Genomic DNA, 15,796 nt, shown 5'->3' with positions numbered 1-15,796 from the left:
CGGTGCGTGTGCCGTGAGGGCCGTGTGCTGTGAGGGGCGTGTGCTGTGCGGTGCGTGTGCTGTGAGGGGGCGTGTGCTGTGAGGGGCGTGTGCTGTGAGGGGGTGAGTGCTGTGAGGGGCGTGTGCTGAGGGGCGTGTGCTGTGCGGTGCGTGTGCTGTGAGGGGCGTGTGCTGTGAGGGGCCGTGTGCTGTGAGGGGCGTGTGCTGTGCGGTGCGTGTGCTGTGAGGGGCGTGTGCCGTGCGGTGCGTGTGCTGTGAGGGGACGAGTGCTGTGAGGTGGCAGGTGCTGTGAGGAGGTGTGTGTGTGGACGGCGCGTGGGCTGCATGGCAGCGCTGGGCAGCAGACAGGCCCGTGTCCAGCTGCGTCCGGCAGCTGGGAGCCCGGGCCATCGGTCGCCTCCCCGTGCCCCGGCTAACTCATCCGTAAGTGAGGAGTGACAGAAGCCGCCCTGTGGCGCCCTCCTGAACATGAAATGATGTACGTGCAGCGCTCAGAACGGGGCCGGCTCACAGTGTGTGATCAAGTTCAGCTGTTACCTGTCGTGAGTCACAAGCCCCGGGGCTGCGCAGTGAATTACCTGAAAGGCTGTAATGGTGTCACAACCACACTTCTGGCAGGCAGAGTGGGAGCTGGGGGGCGGGGAGGGGAAGTAGCTGAACCGCTATCCCAACCACACTGCAATTTCTTGATCAGTAGACTTTACACGTTCTCCACAGGCTTCCTTCTACATCATCACGAACCAGCTAAGAGGCGGGTTTAGCTGCCTCTGCAGAATGAACTTGAGGGGCAGGGGAGCGGCTGCTTTTACAGAATCTTTCAGTTTACGTGTGGGTACTGCAGGACTATGAGTAATAATACTACAGGACCGAGAAAAAAGGGAAGCATGGTGACAGCTCATCTCATGGCAAGAAACAAAGGGGCCGGACTTGAACACGAACGATGATCAGGTGAGACCTTCTTCCCCGATCACTTACTTTTTGACTAGCTTGGAGAGACGTTTCCTGTTGAAGGGAGGGGTGTTCTTCCTGCTGGTTATTTCCAGGAGTCGGTCGGCAACTGCCTTGTAGTCAAACTACGCGAGAAGAAAAGCCAAACATCAGCCCAAAGCACAGCGCTGCCTGACTTGGAGATCACATCGACCAGAGACAGGAAAGCCAGAGCTCGGGGCTCCGGAAGCATCCCCGACAGGACGGGGCACACGGCACGCCTCAGGCCTGCCAGCCAGAAGCTAGGCGCTGCCCTTGAAAACCTCCTTCTATCTGTTCTCAGCAGAAGCTGGTCTGTATTTGTTCTATTTCTTCTTTCTGAAAATGCAGCTGGGTACGCTATGCTGTTCTGTAAATTGAATCTAGACGTTCCATTTGGACTTGGTATCGTAGTAAGCCTCCTTTACTTGAAAAGTACCACTGGGCTCCCTTTGTTGGATGGAACAGAGCAGATCTTAGTAATTCAGGCCAAAACGAAGACTGACATCTTTCAAACTGCCGTCATACTTAAATCTCTTTGTCTCCAATAAGCTCATTACAAGAAAGGCACCAGTGACTGAGGGATTTAAAAAAACCTTACGCATTAGGCATGTGGTTTAATCAGCTCTGACCCTAATTCCCCAGCAGCCAGGCGGCTCCACAGCAAACCCATATTCTACAAAAAGCAACACCTGCTACCAACCTGGAGAAGCAGCCCGGCGTCCTCCACGCCTCCGCAGCCGCCCCGTCTGCCTTCCTCAGCGACTCCCTCTTTCCTGCAGTGATATCTGCCCAGTGCTATCAAGGAACACATCCACAGACACAACTCAAACACATGGCCATGGCTACCCCCAAAGGAGCCACCCACCATCCAATTAGGTGCCTCTTAGTGAAAAACCACATTTCTTTTTCTTTTCTTTAAAAAAAATTTTATTTATTTATTTATTTGGCTGCGCCAGATCTTAGCTGAGGCACTTGGGATCTAGCTCCCCGACCAGGGATGGAACCTGGGGCCCCTGCATTGGGAGCTCGGAGCCTTATCCACTGGACCACCAGGGAAGTCCCAAAAAGAACATTTCTTTACAGACAAAACCCTGCAAGTACATTTATAAAATCTCCTAAAGATGTTTTGGATTTTTAGTCCTGGGACATTAAAAAAAACAAAACAAAAAACACCTGGGAGAATTCACACATTTTGCCTTTTAATTACCTCGTAGACAAAACCTCACTGTGGAGTGCAGTGGAGGTGGACAGGAAACCTGTGGGCCGGGGCTCGGGCCAGTGGGAGCAGGGCAGACAGGGTCCGTCCCCGGTCTCAGGAAAGCTGAGGCCGTGGTGAACTCTCTACAGTAGCACACTGACTCTCGGGGCAGCCTCAGGAAACACAACAGGCTGATGTTGACGTGACTCTGGCATTTAAGAAATAATCCAAAGAGCATTATAGCTCATGGAGAAGCAGGTAGAAATTACTATTGGAATCACACAAGCTCTCAGAGGTGTCCCGTCTCTGGAATCCTACCAGCTCCTGAGCGGTGTGGCCTCAGGGCAGAGCCCGGAGAAGACTTGGCGGGCCCCACGAGCATCTGATGAAGAACCTGGGGGGGAATCTTGGGAAGCGCTCAGGGAAGAGGGGGAACGGCTCTAGTTCAGACACAGACGTGGCGGAAGGAGAGGGCCAGGGCCAAGTCAAAACGTGCTCAAGGCCATTCAGTGAGTTGTCACTCGTGCTGAGCTTACAATCAGAATATCTTATCTTTTCTTTTTCAAAGATTTGTCTTTTCCTGACTAAACAATATATGATCATTGAAGAAAAGTTAGAAAAAACAGACAAAAGTACAAAGAAAATAGAAATCACCCACAATTTTGCCACGCAGGGCTAGCTCTTACCGCCTTGGTGTATATCCTTCCAGAGGCATACGTACGTGTTTATATGCATATGTCTAAATACACAAATCAGGCACCTTCTACACAGAGTTTTTTGGTCCTGCTATAAAAAACTTTTTAAAATTATATTTTCTCTATTAGTTTTTGAAAACTTTCCTTTCCAGTGGCTCTAGAACATTCCAAAAGCATGGGTACAACCTGAACTAGCCCTTTACCTGACACCGTGGCACCAAGATGCTGAAAACCAGCGTGAGTTCTGATGAGGCCGCATTTTAAATGCCCCACGCAATTCCCACGGACACAAACAGCGCTGAGAACAGGGTCCATCCACAGTGGTTATTTATACACCCGAAGAAAAAGAACCCTGGAGGAACTCGGAGACAGAAAGGAGAACTGCAGAAACAACCATGCGTTCCCAATGCAACAGTAAATCAGGTCTCCCGTCAGGGACCCTCTTACAGACACAAGACCACATTAAGATTTTTAAACACATCAAAAAAGCCGAAGGAACTCCCTGGCAGTCAAGTGGTTAAGACTGGTTAAGACTCAGTGGTTTCACTGCCGAGGGCCTGGGTTCAATCCTGTTCGGGGAACGAAGATCCCACAAGCCTTGCTACGCAGCCAAAAAAAACAAAAAAAAGCTGAAACAACAAAAACACACAAAGCCCAAAGCAACGGCAACGAAAATGACAAAACCCTCAAAGACAGCCCTGCGACCCTGGGAACTGCAGAACTGTGCCTGAGCCCCAGTGTAACCAGGGGCCCTGGACCCGAGTGTGTAAACACAGCCCCACTTCCTTTCTCAGGTGGGGGCCAAGGCAGAGGCACCTCTGATGAATTCCGGGGTGTAGTCAGTGAGCTGGCAACAAACGTATTAGAAAGTGTTCCTCTGAGTGAACCTTACCTAAGAAAGACTCTTCAAGTAAATTCTGTTACCTGTTTTCTTTCTACTGATTGCTTTTCTCCACGTCATCTCATTTCCAGACGTCTCTTCCTCAGAGAGGTCACTGTCACCCACTTTGGTTTTCTGTTCCTCGACCGTCTCTTCAGGTGCAAAAGGAGACTGATCTACAATGACTTCAAAAACACCCCTAGCTATAGTCTGTACCAGAGTCTGGCTGAGGGCGGAAGCACAGCAGAGAGAGTGTGGTTAACAGTCGGCCTGGACTTGGTTCCCTAAAGGAGCACAGAGGGCCGGGAAGTGGAGGAAGTCACCACACACCCCGTCCAGCCCCCCGGGGACCCGCTGGGCCCAGCGGCCGGCACCCGCGTTTCTAACCACACCCCCGTGCCAACCAGCTGCAGCCGCCAGGGGCCAGCTCGGCGCCATGTGCCAGGCGGAGGGACCGGGGGTGGGAGGAAGCCCGGGCGATGGGAGGGCGAGGTTCCTGGAGCCGCTGGGGGGCCCAGCCACGACTCAGAGCTTCCTTCCAACGCCGCGCAGCTGTTCTTAGCTTTGGAGGGCCTGTGCGCCATGCTTCACCTACAATTTTACCACCACCTCCCATAATGAAGCACAACCGAAGCAGTAAAATCACACGTGGACCACTTACTCCTTAGTCTTGGCGGCCACCTTGCAGAATGGGTCAATAAACTTGAGGTTCTGATCGGCCAGCAGCTGTAATTTAGAAAGAGGAAAAACAATGAGGGGGGAAAAAAGAGCCTTTCTCCTTTCTGATGTGTCCTCGAGAAAGGAACCATTCACGCTTCTCACACAGACTGCATCAGGCCAACACGTATCTCACAACACCCGAAACACACTCCGCTGAAGGTCACGGCTGCCATCCAGCCAGCTGGGCATCTCGGCGCAGTGAGCAGAGAACACTGCCCCTCCCAGCATTCCCAACACATACTCCTTCCTCCACAGAGAAGTCCTACTCAGACACTCCCAGACACCAAGGTGAAGGAATTAAAAATCAAATGTTCACCACAGAACCCTCGTGGAAGAAGAGTAAACCCCTGCTCCTAATCCCACTTCAGATCGTCACCGGCGTGCTAAAAATTGTGTATTTCCCTTCTAGCCCTTTGTCTGTTCACAGATGAATATATACTTAAAAAGCCACCCCATTTGCCCAGCTTTGTCTGTGGCCTTTTCTCCCTACTGCTTCTTATTTTTATTTTTTGGCTGCACCTCGTGGCTTGCGGGACCTTAGCTCCCCGACCAGGGATGGAACCCGTGCCCCCTGCAGTTGGAGATGCCAAGTCCTAACCACTGGACCACCAGGGAAGTCTCCCTACTGACTTTTTAAAAATAATTAATTAACTAATTTATTTTTGGCCGCGTTGGGTCTTCGTTGCTGCCCGCGGGCTTTCTCTAGTTGCGGTGAGCGGGGGCTGCTCTTCGTTGCGGGGCGCAGGCTTCTCACTGCGGTGGCTTCTCTTGTGGAGCACGGGCTCTAGGGGTGCGGGCTTCAGTAGTTGTGGCTCACGGGCTCTAGAGCACAGGCTCAGCAGTCGTGGCGCACGGGCTTAGTTGCTCCACGGCATGTGGGATCTTCCCGGAGCAGGGCTCGAACCCGTGTCCCCTGCATTGGCAGGCGGATCCTTAACCACTGCGCCACCAGGGAAGTCCCCCCTCAATGCTTTTTAAAAACTCGACATCACAAGCATTTCCTCATGTTACAGAAACCTTCGCTGGACTGCATAAGCTGTTCTCAGTTCTGTTGTATAGACTGCCGCGTACACCCTTACTGCATAAATCTTTATCCACATGACCCATCACCTTATGGCACATTCCTAGATGCGCGAAGAACTACGTCAGAAGAAAGGCTGACCCATCCACGCTGCTACTGTGGCTGGTGACCCTGAGCGCCAGCCAACAGCATTCCCACCCCCAGCTCACAGAACATTCGGGCAGGGCCAAGGCCCTGCCTGTCCGGGGCAGCTGTGGCCACGTTACACTGCCGCAGGGCGTCTGCCCACTTCTTACCTCTTTCCCTCCCACCTTGGACAGTTCATCCAGATAGATATCAATGAAGTGGAATTTCACTCCGTTCGGAGACTGACTCTCAGGATGTAGGATCTCCTTCATCAAGACGTCCAGGAAAAGCTTGATTCGGCTACAGGAAACAACACACACGGTTCTGTTAACCCCAGCTGCCAACATCCTCTCTTCCCCCAGAGAAAATGGCAACGCTCTCGTGCCCCCTGCTTAACAAGCAACGCGAGGTGGAAAAAGTTTGACAACCACCGAAACAAGTGTGATGCTAACTGCCACGTGTGCTCAGATCTGCTGGATTTGAAGCTCTTCACGCGTGAGGATGTTTTGCTCTTGGTACGCAGGGTGGAAGGCGTGGATCAGGCGATGCAAACTTGTTAATTGAAAGACCTGAAACCACACTATTGCCTTCAAAGTTTGAAGGCCCCCAAACGCTAACCCGTATAGTTTACCAACCTTTCTTCCCAGCCGTTTCGCTTCAGAACTTCAAAGGACTGCCTCAGGACCAGACGGATCAGCTACAGAGACAGACAACTTTCGTTACAAAGAAAGGGGAAGTGAGAAATACTCATCCGCTGAGCGGGATGACCGGGTAGAGCCTGCATCCCCAAAGTGAAAAAGTTTCCGCAATAATCATATTTAGCTTCTAGAACAAAAACTGTTAACTAAGGATGCCCAAACAAAACAGACGGCTCTGAGCGCATCTTCCAATGCGCTCCACTGGTCGCCTTACCGTGCGCTGCACCAACCAACCCTGGCACGGTCCGCCAGCTGCCGCCCGCCCCCAGCCCCGAGTAAAGGGGCTGTGGCCCCGCCCTCACCATGTGGTACTTGTCCAGACGCAGCCCGTCGATGTCCGGCCACTCCCGGTTCACAGTTTGCCAGAAGGTCTGGATGAACAGGTGCTCTGCAGTGAACAAGAGGCTCTGAACGCTTGGTTTACAGGGTACCATGTTACCACACAGCAAGAAGTAACGAAGGGAGACAGACTAGGATTGTTTATTCACTCTTCTCAAGAATTCTTGGGCAGCTAGAAAATCTGGTCAGTAACTAAGTATGCTCAATAACTTCTTTTACATTTACATAAAAGCTTATTTTAGTAACGGGAAGGCTGGCGATATCTTAATGTTCAACTCAAATGCTGTCTGGAGAGTGTTTCATTATCCACTGCCAAGCCACGTTTCTGTTAAAAATCAAAAGCTTTCCTGAGCCACAGCTACTGGCCCTTTTTCAAAGCCCATCTCTACCTGTCAATCCAAAGCCATGAATTCTGGTGAACACTTGGACGATCCATGTAGAAACTCGGCCTTTTGTTTTTTCATGTTCAGTGTCAGCTGGGTGAGGTCTAACAAAACATTCTATTTTTCTCTTCTGAGCCATGAAATTGGCACTTTTTCACCCCAAAATAAGTTGTTTTTTTTGCTTTACTTCTTTTTGCACAATTCTCTCTTGATACATGAAAAGCTACAGTATACTCCATGTGTAGAGTTTTGGTCCTTACGAGGTCAGCTGAGACCCTGCCAAAATCCAGAGAACCACTGAGGGTTAATAAGGCCAGTGGATGGCTGTGTTCTGAGGAGGGCTGAGCAAAAGAAGCGAATTCTGCTTTCTCTTCCTCTGTAACTTATCAAAGCCTGAATGTCTCAGAAGTAATTAATTCCTCCCTTTGTTTATTCTTTTTGGTCAAGAGGGGTTACTTTACAGCTTGTTACCAGTGATGACCTTAAATGGCTCTAGTCTTAAGGAGGAAAAGCCATCCTCTACATCCCGAGGTTACTGCAAACACCAGCATATTCACACACAGTCTCTAAGAGTGCTAAAGGAACTCAGGATTTGGAAACTCTGGAGGACTGCTATTTCTTAAAATATTTTTTTGAAATTTCTGAGATGCCAAATGTGGTGTCCCACAGGACACCTCCTTCGTCACCCTCTCAGTGTGTTTAACAGTTTCCCCATGGGATGGTTTCTCGCCTGACATTTACACACTAGCAGCCCAGGTTCACGTGAAGCTAGCCCATTGGAAAACGGAAACTTTGAAGGAAGGAGAAGAAACAATATTGACTAGATTTCTTAGGCAAGTTACCAAATCTGATGAACAAGGAAGTTTTGAAAGTCATGAAAATATCAGGACTTACGAGCCTCTGAGTTGTTAACAACATGGATGAGTTGGGATATAGTGTTCGCTAGCTCCTCCTGCAAAGGTGGGGTTGGGGAAAAACATCGGGGTTATTACGTGGTACCACTGAGATGACAGCATCACGGCCTGAGGGGAGGGGCGTCTCTAGCTCTTGTTCTCAATGTCACTTCCACTAAGAAGAGTGTATCTGGATATCTGGATTTCATCAAATGTGAAATTCCCAATTTCGACAGACCACTGTGCCAACTCAACATGCCTTTGAGAACTGTCTAAGCCGCACGCTTACATAAGTCATCTCCAGCTATGCGCTCAAATGACCTACAGAAGAAACACACTAGCTGTCAACAAGTCCTGGCTGTCAAAATACAACTTGAATTGAGATTCCATCCAAACCCCCAAGTAATGGAAACACAGGTGTCAACGAGGGGGAGTGGCCGGCAGGCAGACACCGGGACTGTCATTCCACGAGGCTCCGTGTGGAACCAGGAAGTCCTCTCGTTGGCTTGCTCAGAAACAGGCTGCAAAGGCAGGGTGGTGGGAAAGGTTAAGGGCATCCAATGCCACGGGAAGAGCCCGTCCTGCTGAGCCACACAAGCTCGCTGGGGAGAATTTGGTGTCTCGGTCTATGAAGAAACCTGCCTTGAGGAGTGTCAACAAAATAACTGTTTATGAGTTACAGAAGGAAAGAACAATCCCGGTCGATGCTACCTGGACTCAAGTCGTTCTTACGCATTTTAAATGAACTCCCAGACTTGCAAGCGATATTCCCTTTTATCTGTTTTCATCTGTTTTCTTCCTCCACTAAAGCTGTTGGTTACTGTTACTTTGAATGTAACTTAAAAATATTTTGCTCTGCTATCCTACTCAAAACATGTTCAGTGGAATAAAGGCAATAAATCAAAGTGAGTCATCACACAGCTTAGGGGAAGTGGCAAAGCTGCATGGTAAAACCCAGCCGAGTAAAACCTACCCACGACGTGTCAGGAGGCTGCAAACAGCGTTTCCTAAGGCTGACCCTCTACTGCTACAAAGGCAGGCCTGCGTTTACACGTCAGAACAGAGCTCTTAAAGAGCCTAAACCATTTTCTTGGATAGTTTTGGTGGCGGGGCTTGGTGTGCTCAGCAGACAGGGGTCCAGGTGGGCACGCACACCAGTGACAAGTCTCCACTGCCTCTGCGGGTGAGGCCATCAGATCTGGGGCCGCTGCTCACTCTACAAAGACCCTGCCCGCAGCACGGGGGCCGCCCAGTCCCGGGCACCCACTTAGCTGTGGCAGAGGTGGGCCTGGAGCCGGGGTAGCTCACACGATCTTAGACTAGTGCCATGCTGTTTTTGACCACAAATAATAAAAGATATAACAGAAACTTTAAAATAAGTAATGTAAATAAAACCTACCGTGGAACCTACGAAACTGTGACAGAGAAATAATAAATCTAATTTATGTGTCTTCTTTGCTCTTTGAAGAGTTAATTAACCTCACTGCTTGCATCCCTTTCTATATGGACAAGAGGTCAGAAAGTGATCCCTTGAAGCAATGGTTTTCAGTTTGTTTCCGTACATTAGGGATGGATACAGCATAAAATGGGCAGGTCTCTTATCCACCTGTGCCAAAAATCCAGTCACATGACAAAGGGAACTGTAGGTTACCTGTAGAAGGGGTTCATCCTGCACCCACATGCAATAGAAGAGCCCTTTCCATATTTTTAGAAGTTCTTCTTGGCTGAAACCTCCTAGAGGGTAAAACAGCATAAAAATCTTATTTTAGAGTCCAAACATTTCCTTTCTAAGTTTAGAACTGCCACGTAAGCCGTGAAAATAATGCTGCATACGTTTTCATTCTTTCACTTGCAAATGTCTTTTTAAATCTGAAGCATACATTTTCTTGCTGTTACAAAACAAACACACATAAATTAGGCAGTTTTATCAGCTATGGGGCAGGGCGGTAGTGGTGGTGTGTTCTTATTATCTGAGGAAAGAAGCAAATGTCATCACGACAAAACATTAACTAATTAAGTGGTCATTTACGAGTTCCCCCAAGTGGCCCTCTGCCTAAAACTAGCACCTCACCCTGCACACCAACATTTTCACTGGTCTTGCAAAGCAAAATGGCAAATCCTACAAAAGATGAGGGATTTGCTGAAGTCCCGTACAACCAGCCCAAGGACACTGGCAAAGCTTTGGGATATTTTTGCAAAGATGACCCTTTTAAGGATCGTACGTTCGGCTGTACCTTGATCTCCCTCTCTCCTGGTTACAGTTTTCATTTACTGGGCAAGCACAGTCTTAAGTGGCATCACCCTGGTCAGCCTTGTTCTCACTCATTATTCAAGACCCCCACCTCTGCCTGAACCGCCTATGACGAAGCCACACGTTGCACACAGACTTCTGTCTCCTGCGTGGACCCCAGGTGTCTGGGAACAATTGCTGAGTAACATAACAACCCACAAAATCAGGTAAGTGTACACCCTTGCAGTTTCCAAGCCTATGGAGAACAAACAGAATCCTCAAGCCTTGATGCCTGTTACAAATGGTCATTATTAATATTTCACTAGAAGGTACTAGGAAGAATCTTTTGGAGCAGCAAAGGATAAACTAGGTGGATGTAAACAACTATGTATTTGGAATCAATGTGATTTCAGTACTCCAAAGCGTAATGAAGTTAAAAGTGACAAAGAGACCCCTTTCGATAGAATGAGGTTTATTTATTTTATTCAGAGTATGTTTTAGAGCTTTGTAGGTATTGCTTTCCAAGTTACTAAGGACCTTTCTCATACCAACAATTTCATTATAGTGCATTTTGATTCTCTGTGATGGGCTCTCACTTCACCAGAAACTATGGTAACGTTGGTTTATTAAAGTGTCTTTCCTTTAGGGGTCGGGCAAATGATGTGCCAACTGGTTTCCTCCCCATCTTGTAATAAATAAGCCACAGCTGACTGCACGGCTACAGTGTAAGTGATAATAAGTTCCACCAGCGCAGAGCCAACTGCAGTCACGACCAGAGTAACTTTGTCATAGTCACCTGTGTTTACAACCAATCATGTTAAGACTGATGAATTAGTGGATCCGGGCAAGGGTCATCAATGGCTGCTAAAACATCAGGTGAAAGAATATGGAGGAGCGCTACAATGGATGAATCAGACCAACAACACCCAGGCCCATCAGGCGTCCCACGTGATGCAGTACGAAGAACACGGCATCACTTGTTCCGTATTCCCCCGAAAACGAAAAGGCTCAGCTACACCACTTCAAATCTTAACCATTAATACCAGTTTGCAGGAAATACAGGGGCCAGAGGAACATGTCAAATGAGACCATGGGATGCAGCCAGCAAAACCCCAGGTGTCGGAAACTCTATAGGACAAACGACCCGGTTCCCCCAATGAATAAACTGCAAGGGAGAAAAAGGTGGATAAGCCTGCTGGAATTTAAGATCAAACGCAATGGGTGGGTCTTGTCTGGATTCTGATTTGCCATAAAGAATCTATGGAATGATGGGAAAAACTCAACAGATAAGGTGTGATAATGGTGCTGTGGTTAGGTTAGAAGGGTCCCTATCTTAGAGATACACACTGAGGTGTCAGGAGATGAAACCAGATGCTGGGGATTTGCTTCCCAAGAATCTCGTGGGAAGGAGGAAGTGGGCCGATTAGACAACCCGGCCAGGTAATTAATAAATACTGAAGCAAAGTACTGATATTTGAAATTATGTACTTGAAATATTCCTTAATTAAAAGAAGAGAAAAAGCACTGCATGAGATTATCAAAACGCTATCACGGGCTGTTTTCTTTCTTCTTTTTACTGTTTAGAAAACCCACCATAATGAAACTGGAAAAGCAGGGCCACTGATGAAACAGGACTTAAATGACACTAGTTCCTGCGTGAGGCTTGGGACTGGGCATCCTTGTTTTTGCCAAGCAGCTACACGGTCTCCCCCTCCAGGGCTGCCCCCCTTCAAGGCAGGGCTGGGCAGGGCTCACCTACGTGGCGGCAAGCAGCCAGCTGGGCTTATGCCAAAGCAGCAGGAATCCCCTTGCCCACGGGGCTGGCGCGAGAATGGGCTGGTCATCCCACTGCTGGTCTTGTTCAGGCCTTAGGAAAGACTCTTGATCTCTCCCGGGAGACTTGAAGAGAAGACACGGTTTGGACCCTGCCACACGGCTGGGAGCCTGTCTGAGAATGGAAACATCAGGGGGCAGCAGAGTTGTCTGCAGAGAAGCTGGGCTCTGGTGCCATCAGTGGAGCTCCTGCATAAAGCTGTGCTTTGGTTTTTTTTCCCCTGAAAACTAGTGTGGCTTGGATATTCTGTCAAGTTCCAACTGAAAAAGAGTCCTAACCAATAAGAACATTTATGGCAAAAAAGTCATATACTATACCAGAGTACACAGCTGAAAGTGGCTTATTCACTGCTTCCCACACCCAGTCCCCCCCCCCCCCCCCGCCCCCGCCGGCATCATTGCTCTCTGCCTGGTGGCATCTTTCCCGTGTGTGTTTACACGACACTCATGTGCGATACAGAAACGCACAGGTGTGTGTGCTCAAGCTCAGAAGCCTTCTCACTTAAAAAGAGCACAGTGTGTACTCATCTCCAGATGGCTTCTCTAAGGGCAGCGGCAGGTCAGACCACCTCTAAGTGATCATGTGAGGCGCTCAAGCATCTCTGGATAACCCACACCTGTACCAGGCAAAGGTGTGCTAGGATGCACTACAGAGGCCTTTGTGAGGGAAAACGGCAGATTTCGACAAAGTAACAGGTGAGAGCAGACCCTGGACAGCGGGCGGGAAAGGGGCTTGGACGTGAACGCGTATTCTGACTTGCGTCCTACGTGGAGCAACGAAGTACAGCGGGAACAAAGCACTGGGCAGGCCCTGGTCCGCTCCTTCCCGGCTGTCCCTCCCAGAAAGGCCTTGAGCCTCCTGTTCGTCACCTGTGACACGTCAGGTTCATGCTTAGGGTCAAAACTAAGTGTACAAACGAGAAGCACGATGTAAGAGCAAAGCACTACGTGGTGGGTGGGTATCACTGTGATCGTCCCATGTTCTCTACCCATAGCCTAGTAGAGCTCGTCTCCCTTAAAAAACACCTGTTTCCAACATTATATATATATATATATATATATATATATATATATATATATATATATATATCCCTCATTTTCACCCAGGAATTTAACTGGTAAAGACAAGGTACCAATCTTTGAAGCATGTAAAGCAAAACACAGAAATGCTCATCATCTAATTTCCTTCAAGACCCTGAAGATGAAGTACGACAATATCTGAAGCAGTTTGTCCCACAATTGCTTTTGGATTTGTCTTTTCTTCTTGGGGGTTGAGTTTCTTAAACTTAATACAACTAAGTTTCTAACAATAATATAGGTTTACTTGCTTCAGAATGAATGAGGTGAACATGAAAGTGAGACGTGGATACAGCAAGTCCAACAGCTCCTCTCATCACGAATCAGCCCAGGAGGCAGCTTAGACGGTAACACGTGACCCCACACCTGTGTGGAAACAGCCATAGCTCCCCGTTTCTCTAACTACTGAGTTGAGAGACCCCAACCCTGACAGTATGAAGAAACTCTTGTTTCCCCCATTACTGCCATTGGCTCTAAGACACCATCAACTATAAGATGTACTGTTATCTTATGTGCTGCCAAGAGAAAGCAGGAACGCAAACGAAACTGTCACAAGGTTGATTTTAAAATTTATCCCAATTTTGGATGTTAAATGCTTAAAGCTGCAGAATGGATAAAAGAGGCAGAGATGCTTGTCTGTTCTGTTCATCGCTGCACTCCCAGCGCCAAGAGTAGTGCACGAAATAGTAATAGCACAGAGGAGGCGCTCCACACGTTTGCTGAATATATGAACGAATAAACAGGGACGAAATGAGCCCTTGTGAATAAAACCATGGTTATTCTACAACTGAGAGTGATCAACAGGAACACTTAAAGTAGCAGAGCAACACTGAGTTGCTTTAAGTTCTACAAAGATTTTCAATGTGTTTTTGAAATCACGAAGCTCTCTATGTTGCTAACAGACAGCAAGAGTAAAATTTCAGACTGCCTTTACTATGCCGAAGACGACACAGAAAACTTGGGTCTGTCAGTGAGATTCACTGTCAGGCCAAGTTATTTCCAAACTTGTGTTTCTATTCTGACGAGCACAGCTGTGGCAGATAGTTTTATTTTGTCCCATCATCACTGTCTAGACATTCTCTTTGCAGTTACTTTTTGGAAGGCCCGCTACATTCCCTGCAGTGTGGGCGTGGTGGTGAAAAGGAGTACAGGACAAGTAACTCAGGTGGGATGGCACTAACGAGACCGGACCCCGGGCACTGGTACATACCCCCCGCCTCCTCCCCCAGCATCACCTTGGCATTTCGGACCCTGAGCCTGTTCACCAAAGGGGCTTGAGCACCAGGCTCTGTCTGGCTGCCTCAGCCCGAATGTACTGCATCTGGCCCCTCTTCTGTTCCTGTACACAGGAAGGCCCTCGTATGTCTGGATGTGCGCCCACTTCCGGCTAGGAAAACAGACGGAAGCTTACAGTGTTTTGGGGGGAGAGTGGCACATCTACTGATAATGCGAGACAGTGTAGCTAAGTGCCACAACAGAGACATACTGGATATCTGCAAATCCTAGAGGAGCAGGGCGAGGGGATAGGTAAGGAATTTGGGGGCAAGCGATGCTGAACTGAACGCTGGGAGTGGATCAAGGCTGGGAACCTTTTCTGAGTGAACAGGAGAAGCGAAGGTAGAGGTGATAAATGGTGTACTGTACACCAGGAATCAGTGTGGAGCAGTCACATAGGGGCTGAGGTGGGGAGAAAGAGAGGACAGATCACGGTCCGCAGACCTGGAATTCCAGAAAGGTGGTGATGTGATCCAGCTGTTTTAGGAAGACGAGCCCAGGCTGGTTTGTGGAGCATGGGTTCGAGGGGGGCATAAATGGAGTTGTTAGATCAGCCAGGAAGTAAGCAAGTGCATACGTCTAGATGAGATGGAGGGGCCATCTCAGGGCAGAGTAATTCAGGAGAGGAGACAGGGAAGACCAAAGGACAGTGGATGCAGGGTGCAGGGAGAGGATGAGGAAGAGTAGTCCAGGCCATGCACGTGTCCAGCTGGAGTCTGAGTGGAGGATGGAAACTGGCAACCAAAAGAAAAGAGCACGAGAGACTTCCCCGGCAGTCCAGTGGTTAAGACTCCGCCTTCCAATGCAGGGGGTGTGGGTTTGATCCCTGGTCAGGGAACTAAGATTCCGCATGCCGTGCAGTGCGGCCAAAAATTAAAAAGACCACGGGCAGCAGAGAAGCACCAGAAGAGAAGGTTTTGGAGGGAAGAAAATGAGTCACTTTTGGGCATTCTGAGTTTGGGGACATGCAGGTGGAGACGTCAGGTGAGTAGGGCATATCTGAGCTGAAAACAGCAAAGGTCTGGGATAGAAGGTTAAGGTTAGGAACCTCTAGCATACATGGGATAAGAATAACTTAAATCTTTCGGGGAGACCCCTAACAGAATCGAAGTCAGAAAGCTTGGCTTCATTCCTCTTTCTAGCAGACTTCCCATGAAACTGTATTTTTTCCTGGGTAGTCTTTCGTGATTTCTTGTCAAAATAAAACAAACTAAGGATGTCAGTACAGGGATAAATGATATAAATTCTTTCAAATAGACTCAAAGTATTAATACTAGCAATAAACAAGTCAGACTTTATCTTAGTGCAATAAAAACGTCCACTGCGTACAGCAGTTCATTCCTTCAAGGTTTTACACATGAGGTAACAAAATCCGTCAATGGCTCCCCACTGAAGTTAAAATCCAAACCACAAAAGCCCCGTGTGACCTGGCCACTGCCTGCTTTTCCAACTTCATCTG

The 15,796-nt window shown here is 48.5% G+C and overlaps 1 protein-coding gene across 3 annotated transcripts in view; it reads right to left on the bottom strand.

Moving 5' to 3' along the window:
- The window catches only part of RRP1B (ribosomal RNA processing 1B), a 29,985-nt gene that overhangs the window by 13,362 nt on the left and 827 nt on the right, over positions 1 to 15,796 (bottom strand). For all 3 annotated transcript variants that reach the window (XR_004349611.1, XR_004349612.1, XM_032629927.1), the window contains exons 2-10: positions 9,574 to 9,656; positions 7,924 to 7,981; positions 6,610 to 6,695; positions 6,245 to 6,306; positions 5,780 to 5,909; positions 4,404 to 4,468; positions 3,787 to 3,968; positions 1,670 to 1,764; positions 976 to 1,073 (exon numbers count right to left, since the gene is read on the bottom strand). Coding sequence is in view for 1 of the 3 variants with exons in the window: in XM_032629927.1 (XP_032485818.1) it covers positions 976 to 1,073; positions 1,670 to 1,764; positions 3,787 to 3,968; positions 4,404 to 4,468; positions 5,780 to 5,909; positions 6,245 to 6,306; positions 6,610 to 6,695; positions 7,924 to 7,981; positions 9,574 to 9,656 (859 nt within the window). In the remaining 2 variants the exon portion in view is untranslated. The remainder of the gene's footprint in view (positions 1 to 975; positions 1,074 to 1,669; positions 1,765 to 3,786; positions 3,969 to 4,403; positions 4,469 to 5,779; positions 5,910 to 6,244; positions 6,307 to 6,609; positions 6,696 to 7,923; positions 7,982 to 9,573; positions 9,657 to 15,796) is intronic.

Source organism: Phocoena sinus, chromosome 4, assembly GCF_008692025.1.
Source record: "Phocoena sinus isolate mPhoSin1 chromosome 4, mPhoSin1.pri, whole genome shotgun sequence".
Lineage (NCBI taxonomy): Eukaryota > Metazoa > Chordata > Mammalia > Artiodactyla > Phocoenidae > Phocoena > Phocoena sinus.
This window is presented reverse-complemented; position numbering and strand designations above follow the sequence as displayed.